At 30.1% G+C, this 21,006-nt stretch overlaps 2 protein-coding genes across 2 annotated transcripts; one reads left to right on the plus strand and one right to left on the minus strand.

The window, feature by feature from the left end:
* Positions 1-7,724: 7,724 nt before the first annotated feature.
* LOC107060776 (uncharacterized) lies at positions 7,725-8,528 on the minus strand. Its single transcript, XM_015309047.1, has 2 exons — positions 8,253-8,528; positions 7,725-7,997 (listed from the first exon to the last, which is right to left on the minus strand). The coding sequence occupies exons 1-2, from the start codon at positions 8,526-8,528 to the stop codon at positions 7,725-7,727; spliced, it is 549 nt and encodes a 182-aa protein (XP_015164533.1).
* A 6,963-nt stretch (positions 8,529-15,491) lies between these two features.
* On the plus strand, positions 15,492-20,431 carry LOC102582860 (gibberellin 2-beta-dioxygenase 8). The gene is made up of 5 exons (XM_006348011.2): positions 15,492-15,564; positions 15,972-16,036; positions 17,382-17,860; positions 19,530-19,851; positions 19,960-20,431. The coding sequence occupies exons 2-5, from the start codon at positions 15,998-16,000 to the stop codon at positions 20,197-20,199; spliced, it is 1,080 nt and encodes a 359-aa protein (XP_006348073.1). The 5' UTR covers positions 15,492-15,564; positions 15,972-15,997; the 3' UTR covers positions 20,200-20,431.
* Positions 20,432-21,006: the final 575 nt, after the last annotated feature.

Genomic DNA, 21,006 nt, shown 5'->3' on the forward strand with positions numbered 1-21,006 from the left:
CCCCCCCCCCAAAAAAATAAATAAATTTAAGTTTGTTTTTAAAAAATATTTTCAACAACAAAATTTCAATTTTTCACCCCTACCCTTGACCTCCCCTCTCACCCACCCCCTACCAACCCCCATCCCCAAAAAAAATTTAAGTTTGTTTTTAAAAAATATTTTTAATTTCAAAAATTATTTTCTACTCTAGTAAAAATAAAAGATATTTTCAAAAAAAAAATTCATTCATAAAATCAAACACTAAAAATCTTTTCCGAAAAATATTTTCTACTCACCAACCAAACATGAGAAAATAAGTCAAAAATCAACTTGTTTTCCAGGAAAACATTTTCCTTCAAACCAAACACACCCTATACTTCAAATTACAGATATATTAGTCCAATATTATAGACTAATATAATTGGACTAATGTCCTAATTAAAAAAAGTTACCTTGTATAATTGTCCATAAAAAAAATACTCAACAAATGTATTATCGTATGGTTGTTTTGCTCATGTATGGGCCAATAATTGAAGAAACAATTGGGGAGTAATAAAGCATAGAAACACCAACAGAAATAAAACAACAACAACAATAAGATTTTATTTTATTAAAAAAGGAAATTTAGTAGAAACTTGAATTAGAATTTTTTTATTTGTATTCAATAAGGATCCTTTTCTTGTATCAGCCTATTAGTGAAGGAAAATAGTAAAGAATTAAAAATATACATTTTTTTTTTTGAATTTATACCACTAGATGGTGTCTAACAGTTTTTTATTAATAAATAAGTAGATTTTTTTTATAAAAAAAACTCAATAGAGATAAGTACATGCTAGGCTAGGCCTTACCTTACTAATTCTAATGAAGTAAGAAACCTCTACTAATTAACCCGCATGAAAAAAATAAAATAAGAGCATACGGTTTGTAATCATTTAAAATTTATTAAATATAAATTTATAAAATGATTTGGATTATATTAAATTCATGAATATATTAGTCCAAATAAATAGTATGGATTAATATAATTGGGTTAATTATTTAAATCCAATAATTATGAATTTAATTAAAGTCCAATCCATAAAGCATATATGACATGTCACTTAAATCTGATTGGCCGAATGAAGTCCTCTTCCAATCACAACTCATAAATAGAGGTCCTCTATTTTAAAACTATAAATAGAGGTCCTCATAATTCAGAAAGGAACAAAGAATTCTAACAAGAAGCTAGAGAAAGCTGGAAGATTAAAAACCACAGATTTCTCAACAAGTTGAAGAATTCTAACAAGAAATTAGAGAAAGCTCGTGGATTAAAAGTCGCAGATTTCTCTACAAGTTCAAGAATTCTAACAAGAAGCTAGAGAAAGCTCGTGGATCAAAAGCCACAAATTTTTCTACAAGTTCAAGAATTCGAGAGTTCAAGAACATTCCAGATCAAGAACGATCAAGATCAAAACTACCGGATTCAAGATCAAGCTTGAAGCCCTTGAATCCAAGATAAAACTCAAGTTCAAGTTCAAGTTCAAGACAAATTCAAGATTAAGAGCCCTTGAATTATATCTGAAAATGCGAATTCAGAGGAATCATAGAGATTGTAACACTCACACTTTGAAATCAATAAAACGATTGTGTGATAATTTTCCATTCTTGATTATTATTTTCTCGACGCTTTTATTGTCTACACTGTTCTTCAAAATAGTCCTCTATAGAATTTTTTTTATCGAACCACTCTATTTGTTATTAATGGATTGGTTTCTTTGGGTGGTTGAGTTTTAGTTTGGTCTACTTTTTAAAATTAGTGTTTTAACTATTTTTTCAGAAAATACTAAGCTCGACTAAAATGGTCATTAAAGCGAATTAGATAAAGTACAATGATTTATTTCAATCTGAGTTGAGTGAATAATAATTGAAGGACAAGAAATAAATGAATATTTAAATGATGTTTCTCCTTAGATATTTTTATTTTTATTTTTTTCGTCTTTCTTATTAGTACTTGTGAATATTGGGTAGTCCCATTCACCTTGAAAAATTGTACTACTCCATCCGTCCTAATTTGAGATGGAGTTTAACTTGACACTAAGTATAATATAGAACGATTTTTAAAGTTTGTAATTTAAATATTATAAATAAGTTATTAATATTTATGTGACTATAAAATATTTTATTAATAATAAAATTATTATTATTTTGAAAAAATGAAAAAAAAAATGAGTAGTACAATTTGGATAGGGACAGATGGAGTACTACTCCCTCTGTCCCAATTTATATGACTTACTTTCTTTTTTAGTCAGTTCCAAAAAGAATGACACATTTCTATATTAAGTAACAATTTAACTATAAAATGTCTATTTTACTCTTAATGAAACGATTTACAGCCACACAAATTTCTATCATTCATTTTGGACCACAAGTTTTAAAAGTCTTAATTTCTTTCTTAAATTTCGTGTCGAGTTAAACTACCTCACATAAAATTGGACGGAGGGAGTAATTTTTTTATGTATTGATTAGCAAATCATATAGAGAGAGCCCACCTTATCATATGATTGCAATTACATACTGACATCCAATTATTGTGCATATGCAAATGTATTTTCTCAAAAAAAAAGCAATGAGCAGTGTTAGCCCTGTCGACGAGCCACTTCATTTTCATTTTCCACTACTAGAGTTGAAGGTTCAAATTTTTAGCATAAACTATTAATTAATAATAGGAAAACAAAGTTTGATATACGGTTTAATTTTGTTGTTTAGAATTAATAATAAATATAAATATGTTTGAAAATTGAAACAATGAGTATATCAATTTAAAAAACAAAACCCATAAGGGATATAGCAAACCTTTAATACTCCCATTAATATTCTTCTTAGGTGATATTTTCTTTGTCCAACAATAGTTGTCCACTCCTAAGTAATAGGGGTATTATTATTATATTATTCTTTGATTTTATTAAATTTAATACTTTGAAAAATGTGTTAGGTGATTAAATAATATTTAATAACAATGATAAAATAAACACAAAAGATAAATTATCTCTTGATATTTTAAATTGAACGAATATTATTAAACAATTATTTTTAATATAGTGAACAACTATTATTAGACGGATCGAATCGTATCAATTGAAAGAAATAGTAGTAAAGTCATTCGAATGATTAAAGGGTAAATTGTGAAAGAATTTCCTCTTTTTAGGATATTTGGGCAAACTAAAAAGTGTAATATTTTGGGACTCCTAATGATTGACCGCCAAATGAATGAAGCTAATAACCTTGCAGAAAATATTAGATATTTCTTAACATTGGCGGTGACTAAGGCCCCACTTGTCTTTGTTGAAACAAAAATGTACGATTTTGAATATCTATCGGAATAAAAAAGGAAAGTGTTGTAAAATGAGAGCAAAATATAATAATACTAAACAAGAAATGGAAGATAAATGCTAATGAAAAGTATAGAGTACATAGTATTATTTTATCTCCTTTTGTTGTCTTTCTTAAGGGTGAAAGAATACCCTTTTGTAGGATGTAGAAATCATCGTTTTACAACCTTAAACTAAAATACGTTAGTAATCTTTAAGGCATACATTACGTTAGGCTGTTTGATGAAAAGAAACATCCATAATTAAATGGATTTGTAACACTCCCCCTTGGATGTTTATAGATAATGTGCCTCGTTAAAACCTTACTAGGAAAAATCCAGTGGAAAAAAGCCTAGTGCAAGAAAAAGAGTACACACATCTTGTAATATGCCTTGAGTGCTGCCTCATTAAAAATCTTACCAGGAAAATTCAGTGGGACAAAACCTTGGTTAAGGGAAAAAGAGTACAGCGCATATTTTGCTCCCCCTGATGAAAACTTTATTTTATATCTCGGAGACGATGCATTCCAATCTTATATCTTAACTTCTCAAATGTTGACGTTGGCAATGTTTTAAGTTGAATAAATACTGCAAGATTATCACTCAACGAATCTGTTGAACATTTATCTCACCATTTTGTTGAAGATCATGCGTGAAAAAGAACTTAGGTGAAATATGATTTGTTCGGTCTCCTTTGATATATCATCATTTTAATTGAGCTATGCAAGCAACATTATCTTCATACAATATTGTTGGAGTCTTTGTTTGCACAGAAAGACCGCATAATTGCAATATGTGTTGAGTTATTGATCTCAACCATACACACCTCGACTGGCTTCATGAATGGCTATTATCTCTGCATGATTTGAAGAAGTAGCAACTATTGTTTGCTTCATCGAACGCCATGATATAGTTGTACCTCCATATGTGAATAAATAACCTGTTTGAGATCAAGCTTTATGTGGGTCAGACAAATAGCCAGCATATGCATAACCGATCAATTCTAACTTGGATGCATTAGAATACAACAATCCCATATCAATTGCTCATTGAAGATATCTTTTCAATGTCTTCTTGTTGGACATGAGCTGAATCTCGCCAATAAACTTACTGCGAAACAAATATATGATCGGATAATATTGGCAAGGTACATTAGTGCCCCAATAGCACTGAGATATGGAGTTTCATCACCGAGAAGCTCTTCATCCTTTTCTTGAGGTTAGGATGGATCTTTATTTATGTCAAGAGATCTCACAATCATCGGGATACTCAATGGGTGTGATTTATCCATGCAAAATCGCTTCAAAACCTTTTCAGTATATGTTGATTGATGGATAAATATTCCATTTTTCAAATGTTCAATCTGAAGGCCAAGACAAAATTTTGTCTTACCAAGATCTTTCATTTCAAATTCTTTCTTCAAACACTCAACGACTTTTGAAAGCTCTTTAGGAGTTCCAATGATGGTCAAGTCATCAACATAGACAAATATTATTACAAATTCAGATTTTGACCTTCGTATAAAAATACAAGGACAAATAGGATCATTCTTATACCCTTCATTTAGCAAGTATTCGCTAAGACGATTGTACCACATTCACCCTGATTGTTTCAATCCATATAAGGATTTATGAAGTTTTATTGAACAACTTTCTTTTGAATTTTTGTATGCTTCAGGCACTTTGAGTGCTTCAGGGATTTTCATAAAAATATTGTGATCTAGTGAGCCATATAAATAGGTTGTGACAACGTCCATTAGATGCATTTAAAGCTTTTTTATGAACTGTCATATTTATTAGATACCTGAAGGTAATTGCATCTACCACAGGAGAATATGTCTCCTCATAATCAATGCCAAGCCTTTGCGAAAATTCTTGTGCCACAAGTCGTGCTTTATATCTTACGACTTTACCATTTTCATTGCGTTTTCGCACAAAAATCCATTTGTACCCTACTGGCTTGACACCTTAAAGTGTTCGAATTATTGGTCCGAAAACTTCACGTTTTTCAAGTGAAGTCAATTCTGTTTGAATTGCTTCCTTCCATTTTGGCCAATCATCTCTCTGTCTACATTCATTGACAGATCTTGGTTCCAAATCATCATCTTGTTGCATTATTTCAACTACAATATTATAGGCAAAAATATTATCCACCACAATATTATTTCGATTCCACATTTTTCTTGTCGAGACATAGTTTATAGGGATTTCCTCATTCTTATTATTTTCAGGTACATGGACCTCCTCAATGGTTTCATCATTTATTATGTCTCGGAGCTCTTCATGAGCAATTGCCTCCACATTATGATCATCTTGATAATTTATTCCTTTCATTTTTTTGAGGATTTTTATCCTTGGAACCAATTGGTCTACCATGTTTTAAGCGTAGTCCAGACTCATTTGCCTTAACATTTTGTGCTATTGGGACATCAACTCGAACTTGAGTATTAGCAACAGGGATATATGATTTAGTAACCCATGGAAGGTTAGTAAATGCATCCGGCAGTTGATTTGCAATATTCTACAAATAAATTATCTTTTGAACTTCTTGCTCACATTGATTTGTTCGAGGATCTAAATGAGACAATGAAAGTGAATTCCAATTTATCTTATTTTCCAACTGTTTTTGTTCTCCCCCTAATGTTGGGTATACTGATTCATCAAAATGACAATCAGCAAACCTTAAAGTAAATAAATCTCCAGTTCTAGGTTTCAAATATTTTATAATAGAACGAGATTCATACCCAACGTATATCCCCAAACTTCTTTGGGAACCCATCTTTATGCGTTGTAATGGAGCAATTGAAACATATACCGCAAAATCAAAGATTTTAAGATGGGAAATGTTTGGCTCTTGACCAAAAATCAATTGCAATGGGGAGATGTCATGATAACTGATTGGCCTTATGCGCACAGGTACCGCTGCATGCAAAATAGCATGCCCCCAAACCGTAACAAACAACTTTGTCCTCATCAACAATGGTCTAGCTATCAATTGAAGATGTTTAATCAATAACTCTGCTAAACCATTTTGAGTATGAACATGTCCAACATGATGTTTAAATGTAATTTCAGCGAACAAATAATAATCATTAAATGCCTCAGATGTAAATTCATCAGCATTATCAAGACGAATTGTTTTTATTGCATAGTATGGAAATTGTGCTTTTAACCTTATTATTTGAGCCAATAACCTCGCAAAAGCCATATTGCGAGTTGACAATAAGCACATGTGTGACCATCTTGTAGATGCATTTATCAAGACCATATAATATTGAAATGGTCCACATGCAGAGTGAATATGACCACATATATCACTTTGTATCCCTTTCAGAAATGCAGGGGATTTCACCCCAACCTTAGCCAATGATGGTTTGATAACCAACTTTCCTTGAGAACAAACAGCACAAGAGAATTGCTTTGATTGAAGAACATTTTGGTTCTTCAAAGTATGCCCATGTGAATTCTCAATTATTTTACGCACATATTATAACTGGGATGATCCAACCGATCATGTCAAATTATAAAATCATTAGAACCAGTAAACCTTTTGTTTACTACGACATGTGATTCAACCATACCAATATTTATATGGTACAATCCAGAAGAAAGTGCAGATAATTTTTCAAGCACAATTTTCTTCTCTGCATTTATTGTAGTAATATAAAGGTATTCAACCTTTCTTTCATTCGCAGTCTCAACATGATAGCCATTTTGGCGAATAACCTTGAAACTTAACAAGTTTTTTTTAGACTCACTACAATACAATGCATTATCAATTACCAATAATGTTCCTCCAGGTAGTAATAAGGCCGCTCTTCCAGAGCCCTCAATCAATTTTATACTACCGGATATTATATTAACATATGCCTTTTTCATTACCAAATTAGAGAAATATTTTATTTCTCTAAGTAACATATAAGTTGTGGCACTGTCCAGAAGACACATATCTCCATTACTCATCTTGGATACAACTGAAGACTGAAATTTTTTATTTATCTTCATAAAAATAAAAATACACAATAATAAGAAGTACGAAACTTAACAAAATAAAATTTAAGTACATGAACTTTAAGTAAGACATTAAAAACAACTTAACAAACATTAATTCATTTACCCAGTTCAATTATCAATCTTCAATTGCGATCCTCAAAGAAGTCCTCAGCTTTCTAGATGAGTAATATCACTGAGCCCATCAAAAGCATCATCTTTCAATGCTAAATTCGCCTCAACATTCTCATCATATTTTTTGAGAAGACCCTGCCTGAGCATTATCTTTTGAGAGTCAAATGTGACTCTACTCGGGCATTAGAAGAGGAGGCGCCGCCTTTATTTCTTTTTCTTTTAAAGGAATTTTGATACAGCCTAGCAAAATCCTCAAGTGCCTGACATTCATTTTTTCAGTGACCTTTAAGGCCACAACGATGACAGTGATCACTCTTGCCTTTTAAAGGAGTATTTTGAGAATCCATATTATTTTCTCTTTTGTTATAACCGCCGCCTCGACGATTATTATATCGTCTTTTGCCTTTGCCACGCCCGCGCACATTATCATGGCCCCGATTATTTTGTCTTATTTCATACTGGCTGTGTGCTTCTACCCCTTGTTCCTCCGGTAATGGAGCACTTCCAACTGGACGGGCTTCATGATTTTTCATTAAAAGGTCATTATGCTGCTCAGCCACCAGAAGGCATGAGATTAATTCAGAGTATTTTTTAAAATTCTTTTCACGGTATTACTGTTGTAATATCATATTGGAGGCATGAAAAATAGTTAGTGTCTTTTTCAACATGTCCTCATCTTTTATAACTTTTCCTCATAATTTTAATTGGGAAGTGATTCTAAATACAACAAAGTTATACTCAATTACGATTTTATAATCTTGAAATCGTAAGTGCATCCACTCATAACGAGCCCTTGGCAATACCATTGCCTTGAGGTGGTCATACCTCCCTTTCAAACCTATCCACAATTCAAGTGAATCTTTCACTGTTAGGTATTCAACCTTCAGGCTTTCATCAAGATGATGACGAAGGAAAATCATTGCCTTTGCTTTATCTTGACTTGATTCTTTATTTCCTTCGATTATACAATCACCAAGACCCTTAGTGGTAAGGTGAATTTCAGCATCAAGTACCCATGACAAATAGTTCTTTCTAGAAATGTCAAGTGCCACAAATTCAAGCTTTGACAAATTTGACATGATGAAAAGTATCATAAAATAGTTGAGTTAATGACATGATGTTGATTTCTTTATAATAAAAGATAAATTTATGATTCAAATGATTAAGAATTAGTATAAAGTATATTAGATGCATGAACATGGAATGTTACAAAAACATGTAAACTCATAAAGTAAGAAACGGTAGATTTAATATATGTTCTAATTATTTTTCAATATTTATTAGTAGCTTCAATAGTTATTAACGTCAAACTTTTGTAAGATTTTCAAGTCATATTTAATATAATACTACTCTCTTTATGACACACAAATATTTATAATAAATTTATGACAAGAAAATACTTACAATTCTTCTAACTAGCATGTTATCATATTCCCTAGTATTTAATTTAGAGTTATAAGTTAGTAGCATATAAACAACATAAAAATATAAACCTGAAACGTATTGATTATTATGCCTAGTAAAGTATCATAATAATACCTAAAGCAAGTTATGTAGTAATTAAATTACAGATCAAAGATTTATGCAAGTCCTATTAGAGATGTTATAAACAAATAAATGTATACCTTATTCTAAAAGCAAGTTGATTAACTTTTAAGAATTAACTTTGAATTAAGTAGGTCTCAGTTGGCTAGAGACTCGTGCTGATAACGTGTTATAAAATGAGAGCAAAATACAATAATACTTCCTGTGTCCCTAATTACTTGTCCACTTTTTCTTTTATAGTTGTCCATAATTACTTGTCCATTTTGACAAATCAAGAAAGGACAAAAATTTTTACCTATTATACCCTTAATTAATTACTTTGAAAAAGGTAGAACTTTTTGAAAATTTTAAATTTTTAATTCACCCATTTCATAATTAATAGGGGTAAAATGATAAACTCACTATGTCAATAATTGTTTTCTTAATAGGTGTATCAATTCAAAAATGGACAAGTAATTAGAAAATTTGCGTGATGCATATATTCAATAGGCATAACTTGTGTCTTATGACATAAATTTAATAGTATGAACTTCTTGATTAAATATAAAGTTCTAAAGTCGAACTTATGCTTTGAAAAATATAATTTGTGAGTCGGGATTAAATTCATTAATATAATTTTTTCAAGGTATAAAATTCTAAACTTAAACTTATCTTATAAGGCATAACTTCTCCATATTGGGACATAAGTTCAGTGTATGACCTTATATATGTCTAGTGAATTTTATTTACCTTGCAATTTTTTTTGTCTTATGAAATTTGTTTGTCTGGTTATTTTATTTTTAATATCTTATTTTTATTATTTAAGTTGTTGAAGGAGAACAAAATTAAAGATCACAAAATTTAAAAATAAAAATAAAAATTACTACACTTGACCCGAGATGATCTGATGTACCAGGTCCTTTTCTGATTTTTGTAATTTAACCATTTCATTTTGTTCACACTGGACTCCAACAACCAAATCCTTGTGTGACCTTTCAAATTCTGTTTTTTCTTAATATTCTTCGAAGCTCTTTACGACTATACTCGTTTGATCCCTAATTACTTGTAAATAATGATTGATACAGTAAATTTATTATTTTATCTCTATTAATTATGAAGTGAATATTTTTTTTAAAAATAATTAATTAAAAGTATAATAAATTTTAAAAAATTATCTTTTCTTAATTTATAAGTAAAAAAATTAACAAATAATTCGGGACAGAAGGACTACTGCATTAAACCAAACAACCACTAAAATGGCGTAGAATAATACGTAGAGAATTTATGAAACTACAGACAGCACGTCGGCAAAGCAGAATAGTGGGGCCTACTAAACTATGTTGGACGCTTTCCAGGGACCCAATTCACCTTTTTAGATAACCATATCTTTAAATTCTACAGTCCCCCAACAAGAGGACTCAATTTTACTTTCTCAAATGTCACCCTCAATTCAATTAATTTTTTTTCTTAATTAACTCCCTTTCATTTCAACTCATATGTTTCAATTGATCCAATTTTAAATTAATAGTATGTATAATGATTAAAATGCTTTTTGAATTTTATAATATATATAAAGAGATACTCTTACATATAAAAAAGTGAAATGAGGATATTACCTTATTTTCTTTCTTTGAGACTTGATTAATACTCATGGCCCAACAACTTTATGATTTGATGTATGGAGAAAAATCGTTTCCAATGATGATTGAATCCCTACATTATAAATGGTTGATTTACTTTTATATTACAATAACCTCTCATGAGTTTCTAATCAGGTTCTATAATATTGATATCGATCACTAGATTGATGAGACATTATTGATTAGACTTGACGGCAAAATAGAATAATGCATCAACAACTAACATCTCTTGCTAATCCCATTTCGTTTGGGTAATTAGACATGTTGAGTCAACATTTTTATCCAAAATATCTCTGTGTTCGACTTATTTCTTAACAAAAAATGTCTTAGTTCATGCATCTGTCCCGTTGATGCTTCGGCTGATACATGTCCAATTGAATCAAATCAGAAAGTATTATTACTCCCTTTTAATTTTCTTTTTCGGGACAATTTAAACGCTCCTTGACTAAATATACGAGATATTTGTCACTCTTTACTAGAAATATGTATTAGATAACTATTGTTCACTAAGCGTAGGACAATAAGTCACCAAGTAATATTATATTTGATACCTAGTGATTCTTAATCTACTTAATTACATCACACCCACCCTTGTATCCGTCTTTGTTTTAGATATTTTCTTCATAAATTTTCTAGGTTTAGAACGTTGGCAGTTGGCACATTTGTATAGTGATTTTTTTCAAGATTTTATTAAGTACAGTGTGAAACTTGTAATTTTAAATGTAAAGCTGACTTTTCTCAGCATTCAATACATTCTACTCAACTTGCTCGATCGTCTCAAAAGTCCCACTCTCTTGTTTTGTCGTGGCAACCATCCTCACCGCAAGCACCTTCTGCTCAAGGGACTTATGTAGATATATGATATTTATCTCATTTAAATAACAAAAGTTTATATTTATGTAGCTTTGAAAAGTGTATTAACCATGATTAAAAAGGTAGATATTGCCTTTCTTTCTTTTTTGGATTTACATGTATTTTAATAATTCTTCTTTTTTTCTTTGTTTCTTGGAATTTTTTTAGAATCAACTTAATGTAGAGAGATTGAGAGATCATGCTCAACAAGCAAATAAGTAAGTAGGCCTATTGTAAAGTTTGTTGCCAAACGGGATGGAATTGAAAGAGAGAGAGAGAGAAAAAAAAGGATAAATTACCTATATACACACATTTTTTTTTTCATAATTTCCATTATTCCCTGCCTGTTCTAAAATTTTCCAAAATTTCTTATTTTACTCTCAAACCCTCAAATGTTGGATACATAAATCCTAACTCCCAAAATCAACATTTATCCCTTCCTTATTTCACTCCACAAATCTCTCTTTATTTTTAGTCACAAAATTTTAATAGTTATTTTCGGTAGGTTAAGGATATTTTTAGACAAAAAAAAGTTTTAAAAGGATATTTATGAGTCTTTTAACTATTTTTAAAAATACTCAAAAATTTATAATAACATAAAATAAGTGAACTTCAAATTTTCAACACTAAAACGTATTAAAAAAAAAAGAAGTAATAGTAGTAGTTATTATTAGGCAATAATTAATATAATATTTATAAATTTTCCTTCATTTGAGCTGGTTATGGACTCTAACAACTAATCATTCATTGAAACTTATTAGGATTCCTGTATTATTATTTAATCTTTCCATTGTCTCATAATAATATTAGTTTCAATTTCACCAAGTTTTCATACAGTCCAATATTTTCCTCTTTTTCTGGTACTTTTCATAATCAAATTTCTTTAATGAATTGTGATTTTTCATGTATCTAATTGATAACTTAATTCTTATTTATTGTGATAAATTTATAGATACACTTTATTTCATCTTACGTACATCCTTCTTTGACAACCTTATTGTATCAGATGCATTATTATCAACTACAAAATGATACATTATGTAAGTTATACATATCTTTTCAAGGCAAACAATACAATACTTATCAATTTAAACGAGATACATAAATAGTAATGTATCATGCACTAATTTTTTAGATATGGTATGTCAATTCGAATTTATACGAAATGTATCAATTACATAACAACTACCACACAGTAATATATCGATCTCAAATCTAACATCTTATGTGCAACAATTATTATTTAATGTATCTAGTATAAATACAACACTTATCAATTTAAACAAGATACATAAATGTAAAACGCTAAGTAGCAAAGATATTCATGATGTATCTTCTCAATTTTTTTCGACAATTTTGAATCAAAATTGAAAGGATCTTCGCTGAACTAGAAGATTCAAAGAATCTTGAATCTCAAAGTTTTTGATAATCTTGAATCAAAATTTGAAAGGATCTTCGCTGAACTAGAAGATTCAAAGAATCTTGAATCTCAAAATTTTTCAATAATTTTGAATCAAAATTGAAAGGATCTTCGCTGAACTAGAAGATTCAAAGAATCTTGAATCTCAAAATTTTTGATAATCTTGAATCAAAATTGAAAGGATCTTCGATGAAATTGAAGATTCAAAAGGATATCGTCCAACAACAATTCCATCAATTTTGTATCCTTCATAACTCACCTCGCTTACCCAAATTTGCGACAAAAGTTTTTGAATCAAATCTAAAAGGTTTCTTCGTTGAACGGGGAGAGCAATTTGAAATTTTGAATTTCTTCATACTATTAGGATTTGCCTTTGTATGATTGAGAGTAAGAAGAAACATAAGCGTAATTTATGGGAATTAATTAATTTTCAAATTTTATTCCCATTTTAGCAGATTTTTCTTGTATTAGAATTTATGTATTTGGATGGTGACTTATGTATCCGGAAGGTACAAATTTTAAGGGATTACTGTAATTAGAAAAAAAGTAGGGATAAGATGTAATTTACTCTTTACACTATGCGATTTATGTAAGTTATAAAAAGAGAAGCCTAAAGCGGATCTATGTGTTGAGTTGAGACTTGAGGGAAAAGTCCAAGCGATAAATCACGAAAGTGGACTTACCAAAGTCGGACTCTAATACCATGTATAAAAGAATATGAACATCCAACTCAAAACCTTAAAATATTCAACGGAATGACTCTAGACATTTTTTGGGTCCCTTACACAAACGATGAAGGACATGTATATATTTCTCTATCACACATTGCATACAAAATTTACCTTTGATACTTGAGAATCCTCAAATTAAAGTATAAGTTCTTTTTACTTATCATGTGAAATAAATATCTCCCTACTTAGATGTTTAGTAGTTCTCAAAAATAATTCAATCGATAGCTAGGATTTAATCTTTATTTGATTTTTAAATATATCATTTGACACTTAATTATCTAGCTGGAAGGAAACTTTTGTCTTGAGTAAGGGATTTCTCCGCGTAAGATCCGTAGCAAAACTATGAATCGAAAATCGATAGCATGTCAAACCATATTACATTTAATTAAAACGTAGGGCGATTGCAATTGTGAGAAGAAAGAATAAATGCATGAAAAAGATCAAGTTGTTATAAATGTACATGTTCATGTCAACACCTAACAAGTACTTCATGGTGTAGAGAGAAAGATAAGTTATTATAGGGTATGGTATAATAAATATGTTGTACCTTATTATTATCGTCCTTTTTTTCATCAAAACAGTGCACATGGAAGCCCTTTAATTCTCAGCCTCTTACCAATTCCTAATTAGCACAAATTGCCGACGTGGATTTCAAATTCATCATGTGATTTGGGATTTCCCATATGCTGCCACGTGCTATTTTTTCTAATGCCGACAGATATTCAGAAATATTGTTTCTTCTGTTAGCTCAAATTCTCAAAATACGGTATTCTTGATCTTTTCTATTTTATTTTTATTTTTTAAATAAATAAATAAGTTAAGTTTTTACCCCCTCAAGTTGTTGCATATTTGGGTCCAATTCCAGAAATTTATCATGTGCCCTGTTCCTCACTCAAATATCAGATCAATGAGTACTGAGAGGGATGAGAAATTTAAGATATGAAATTAATATAAAATCACGCCAAGAATTGTAAGAATGAGAGCCAAAATGAAATGAGCCATGGTTTTATTTGTGATAAAAAAAAGAAGAGAAGAGGTTATGGTTATTATCATTCATAAAAATATTGGACTAGTAACCAGAAAAATGAAATAAATTATACTTTATCATATAACACGTTAAAAATATCGATGAATTAAATCAATCAAACACAGTTTGTAGGATTATTAAAGTCGTTTAATTGATATATGATTATGAAACATGAACTGTATAGAAACAATCAATAGAATCTTTTCGCAAGAACTCGAGAGAATTAAAGAAAAAAAAGATAAATTTCTGCAAAGTTTTCAAGAGAGAATTACTTCGGGAAGTTTCTTATGATCTTCATCTTTTAAAAAAAAAATTAAATATATAATTTATCCCCTTAATACTATTCCTAATTGATCGACGTGGATGACCCTATTCAATTTCCTTGAGATATATTGTGTGTAAAAAATATTTATCTTGTTAGTAAAATCAAGTTAGGTTTCTACGACCATTGAGATATTATAGGTTCACCAATTATGCCAAAATGAAATGATTGTTATCTTGATTATTAATAATAATAAATTGTAACGTCTTTTTTTTTATATATATATATATGAGTGATGTGCAAAGCAACTGTTTTTTTTGTTTTATTTTACTTATTTTTTTTTTTACAAAAAGGGGGATTTTCCCCCTTCCTACCCATGCTAAAAACCCTTTCAAGCAACAGTAATATGGCAAGATATGGAAATAATTGACATTTGTTTTTAAAAGGTAAAATGTATTTCTCTGATTAAATTGTGAGCCGCGTGTTCTTCTTCTATGCATAAACATTCAATCCTTTACTACCATGCCATTTTTTTCTTATAATTTTTATATTTCCAATTATGTCCTTCTTTTCATTATAAAAATATCCAATCTTTCTCTACTGCAGAATATACTTAGCCACCTCCACTTCTCAATTTCTTCTTTGTTTTCCCTTATCTGGTACGTCACTTCCTTCTTATTTTTGTTTCCTAAATAAGTTATTACTTACATGATAAAATTCTTTATAATTACAAGATTCTTATAATCTCTTTTTCTGCATTGCCATGCAAGTAGCTAGCCATGTACATAAACAAAAACAACTGTTAGCGGTTATAAATATATACATTAACAAAGAGTGTTAAACTCTTTATCAATATTAGTTAATTGCTATTGTATACAATGTCGCTATTAGGTGCTAATGGTCTTTAAAAAAACATATTTAGCGACAATTGAGATATTGACGTCTATTCATTGATGATAAAAATCATTTTTGATGTAATGCTAGTTACTTCCCTTCTTCTCTTTCCCCCTAATTAATCACTAATATTTATATGCTTGTTTTGAATTTTTCATATTTTGTTACACAGGACATTAAATATACTAGGGAAAAATTATGGTGAAGTCTACAAACTTCTCACAGCAGGCAAACCAAGTAAGAAACAATGATTAATTACACCAAACTTTATACTTCTGTTAAATCCTTTTTGCTTCCGTTTAACTTCTGAGTTTTTTTAGGATATAAAAAACACACAAGAAAGTGAAGGGAATTTTTTATTTGATCAAGCTAGCTGTCAAGTTGTAACTTCTTGGCCATATTTTAGTACAAGATTGTATTAGTGTATCAAACTAGTTGTATGTTAATTCGATCCCAAGAGAAGAGCTTTTACTTGAGATATTATCATATGACTTGGGTACTCTAGCAGTATTGAAACGTAAATTTGATTAACAACAAGTACGTAATTTGTTCATTGAAATTATATTCTATATTGTATATATATGCTTTGACCAAGCTGGAATTTCTATAATTATTTTCTTAATTCTGATCGAACTTGCATAGTGGAAGTACTGATAGTACAAGTCAATTAAATTGGGAAATGAAAATACAATGACTAGTAAGTGTACTTTCCTGCACCTTCTCAGCTTATGTACGATAAAGGATCTGTTTAAATCTCTACCATACCTCAAGGTTACAAAGTTACCTTGCACTAACTAGATTCATCGATCAGTACAATATTATACATATTATTGTGAATCATGTTGGGCCAGATCACCACAGGTGTTACTCAAGAGGTGTCTGAATAATGAACACGTCTTTTTTAAATAAAAATCCCCTACCTACCTAACTTCCTACATTGGGAATTAAGAGTGTATTCAATGGTAGGGACTTCAAGGAAAACGGGATCGTTTAATTAGGAACAAGTTATTTTATAATAATTAGATATTTCATCATATATATGAGATAATTTATCACATTACTAAAATATAAATAATTTCAGACTTATTTAATATCTCTAATTAAAAGCATGATAAAATAATTCTGCATTTTACCACTGAAATTATTATATTTTATATGTCGACCCCTTTTTAAGACATTAAGCATATTTGTACACATGAGTTGTTTGTGGAAAACCATGTAAACCAATTATACTATTTCATATGCTTGAATAATTTAAAATTAAAACATGCCTAGTTTAATTTTGATATAATGCAAATGGGTACCGGGTTTGTTGGTCGGTAGCTGCTATTTTGTCTCCACGGTCATTGATAAAACTAAGAATTATATTGAATCAGAAACTTCACTAGCAATATACATCATAACCTTTAATTTTATTTTCCTATTCTATTTTACTAATTACCAAAGATTAACAAAGTATCACATCTTGCAAGAACTTCTGGTCATAAAAACTATGAAATGATGCTATTTCATTTAAAAGTTTAAACTGTTAGAAGGAACATTCTTTTTATTTTTACTACTAACAATCATTTTCTTTTTCCAGAAAATAATTAGGAGGGAAGAAGAATCAGCTGATCCTCCTTTTGAAGAGACATATAAGAAACTTTTCGATGAGATAAGAATTGGAAAGGCTACTTCAAAAATGAGAAACTACGAAAACCTGTTTGTGGTGGAAGAATGTGAATTGCCATTAATAGATCTTGAGCTACTAAAGGGAAGAGAATTTGAGAGAGAAGAATGCAAGAGAAAGATAGCACAGGCTTCACAAGAATGGGGTTTTTTCCAAGTAGTAAACCATGGAATATCACAGGATGTATTATTGAAAATGAGGAAGGAACAAATGAAGCTTTTCAAAAAGCCATTTCATGAGAAAATGAATGACAAACAACTTAATTTCTCTGCAGGGAGTTACCGCTGGGGAACTCCTTCAGCTACTTGTCTTCAACAACTTTCTTGGTCTGAAGCTTTTCATGTACCTCTCACTGATATCTCCAATTCAATTCATCATCCTACAACCCTCAGGTACTAACTAAAATTACCATCTTCAAATATCTCACTCCCTTCCTTATAATTTGAGAGTCTTGTATATACTTGCTTATGAAATTTAAGAAAATAAAAATAATTGAATCTTGTGATCATTTTATATTAAAGACATGTAGCCTTAATCATGTTAATATTAAAAGTTAAAATTAAAGAGTTTTCAAACAAAAGGAAAGATTTTTCTTTTTTAAAACGGACTAAAAAGGTGTACCAAAATGTCCTTGTGGCTATAGACATGTGTTGAGAGTTGAAATTGAAGAGTTGTTAAAATAAGAAAGAGATATTTTTTTTATACGGGCTAAAAAGTGAAGTAGGATAAACAAATTGAAACGAAGGAAAATGATTTAGCGAAAGTAGTGTGTTTTATTTATTCGGAGTGAATGAATTGTAAACTAAAAACATCATATAATATAAATCCGAGGATGTTATGATGGATCGGAGTAGTTGGCTGCCGATAATGTTCAAAAGTAGGTTTAGAATTGACAGGATTTTAATTCTGGATTGTAAACTAAAAACATATTTTTATTTTTCTTATATATATAAGTAGGTTCCTACTTTTAGAAACTTTAATTTGGGATCTGCCGACTTAGAGAATCTTGTTTTGGACCAGGTGATAACGTTAAATATCATACTTATAATACTAAATGATTATCATAAATTTCTTATGTTGAGGAGAGGAGGACACGTGGCCCATTCAAATTAAAGTCATGTTCGACCATAGAATAAGTACTTTCTTGAACATAGAGAATGGGGTTAGATATCAATACAGCAATTTTTCTGTGGTCAAACACGAATTATGTTGCATCCAACAAAGATTACCTTAGAGTACAATTTTCGTGTAATAATTATGTGTAGCAGTTGATTACTAGTAACAAACAAGTTGATGTCATTAGAGAACATACATTTTGTTTTTTTTACTTAGTTCTTTATAATTATGAATTAAGAACTAAGTATCATGAAACCATGCCCTAAATAATGTTTTTTTTTTCAAACAAACGAAATATATAAAATACACAAGTGGAATGAGAAATAACGAGTCTTTCTTGATTTAAGCAGTTTCTCTAAACATGTTTCCATTCAATGATTGAAATTTCATTTATTTTTTAATAAGTCATCACCAATAGGAAAAGAAATTATTTTTTAATTCAAAATATATCTTCATTCTTCTTTTATGCTTGCATATCTACTTCCTAACTTATCAAGCATATTTAATATATTCATATATATATCTAAACCCACCCAATTCATCAAATAAAAGAGTAAAAAAAAGACAAGGCGCTGTCTCATCAAAAGATCCTAAATATAGTGAAACATACACGAAGTGCATAGGCATATATTTCCTGGTCTCAAAATCTGAGACACACATTTGGAGGTGCTTATGAAGCTGCACATGATGGGTTTTGGACTTAAAGTTATATGCATATAATATAATTAGGTTACTTATAAGGTAATCTCTTGAAGGGGTGGAGCTAGTATTTAAGGTATGGGTTCTGAAGAATCCAGTATAACTTTTGTCCAAACTCTATATGTATCTTTTTTACTACTACTAATTTAGAAGACAGTAACTTAAGAGGGCTAGAATCTTTACATCATTAATGTATATAAACCTTTGAATTGGATTCTAATCCTTTTTTCTTTTGGATGAACTCAGCTCCACAATGGAACAGTTTGCAACAACAGTGTCTGAATTAGCACATAATTTAGCAAGAATTTTGTCAGAAAGAATGGGATATAAGTCGAAATATTTCAGAGAAACATGTTTGCCACACACTTGTTACGTTCGAATGAATCGATATCCAGCATGCCCTATTTCTCCACAAGTGTTTGGATTAATGCCACACACTGATAGTGATTTCCTCACAATATTGCATCAAGATGAGATTGGAGGGTTGCAATTAGTAAGAGATGGGAAATGGATTTCTGTTAAGCCTAATCCTGAAGCACTAATTATCAACATTGGAGATTTGTTTCAGGTAATTTCTCCATATATAACAAGTTAAGTTACAAAAATAACATACATAAGTTATTTATACTATCTAAACGAAGTAATATATATATATATATAATGTGTGATGATGCAGGCTTGGAGCAATGGTGTTTATAAAAGTGTTGAGCACAGGGTTGTTACAAATAAAGCAAAAGAGAGATTCTCCACTGCATTTTTCTTATGCCCATCCTATGATACAGAAATAAGAAGTTGTTTTGAGCCTTCTGTTTATAAAAGATTTACCTTTAGAGAATTCAGACAACAAGTCCAAGAAGATGTTAAGAAATATGGTTATAAAGTAGGTCTCCCTAGGTTTCTTGTCTCAACTCACTAAACTCATATAAAATTTTGTAGCAGTTAAAAATGCATATAATAATATATATATGGTCATGATATTTGACGACCTTTTAAATAGCAAAAAAAGTATAAGTCAATCTTTCTGATTTTTGAGTTTTAATTTAGAACTCAAAAATTAAGTAGTGTAACGTGTACGTCCATATCTTATATATATAACTTCTTAGCTATCTTATATAAGTATTACCATGTAAGCAAATGCATGTGTGTGATCTAATTAAGTAGAGTAATACTTTACTATGGTATTTCTAATGATACTTAATTAGTGGAAAGAAATATTTTTCTTGCTTTGTGATTGTCATTTATTACTATCAAAGTATAATTTTAGTTTCAATTTTTACGGGTTATGCAAATATAAATTAAATTGACGCCTTTTGTTTTCTCCTTCTTTTTGCTTCCTCCTCCGTATTGACTCATGTTAGTGAAAACTTACAAGATAACAAAAATACAAGATTACAATTGAAAGTAAAATGAAGAAAACAGAAATCTCTTCAGGCTGAGGCGCGGATATCTCGCTCTTTTTAAGGAGATTCAAGCCCACTGCAGCAAATGTTTTCACCGGTCCAGCAGTAGTCCTTCTTGACTTGCCCCCCCCAGGATACACCAGCCTAATCACAAAATATAACTCAACAACTCTGGACAAGAGTTGAGTCCAAAGCTCCACAAAAAGAACACCTCCCTTCAACTAATAAGAACTCTCTTTTTGACAAACTTTATGCACTCTATATTTTTCTTGTGTGTATTGTGTGTAACAAACCAAATGAAGACCACCACTATTTATACTAGA

This window comes from Solanum tuberosum, unplaced genomic scaffold (assembly GCF_000226075.1).
Source record: "Solanum tuberosum cultivar DM 1-3 516 R44 unplaced genomic scaffold, SolTub_3.0 scf00099, whole genome shotgun sequence".
Lineage (NCBI taxonomy): Eukaryota > Viridiplantae > Streptophyta > Magnoliopsida > Solanales > Solanaceae > Solanum > Solanum tuberosum.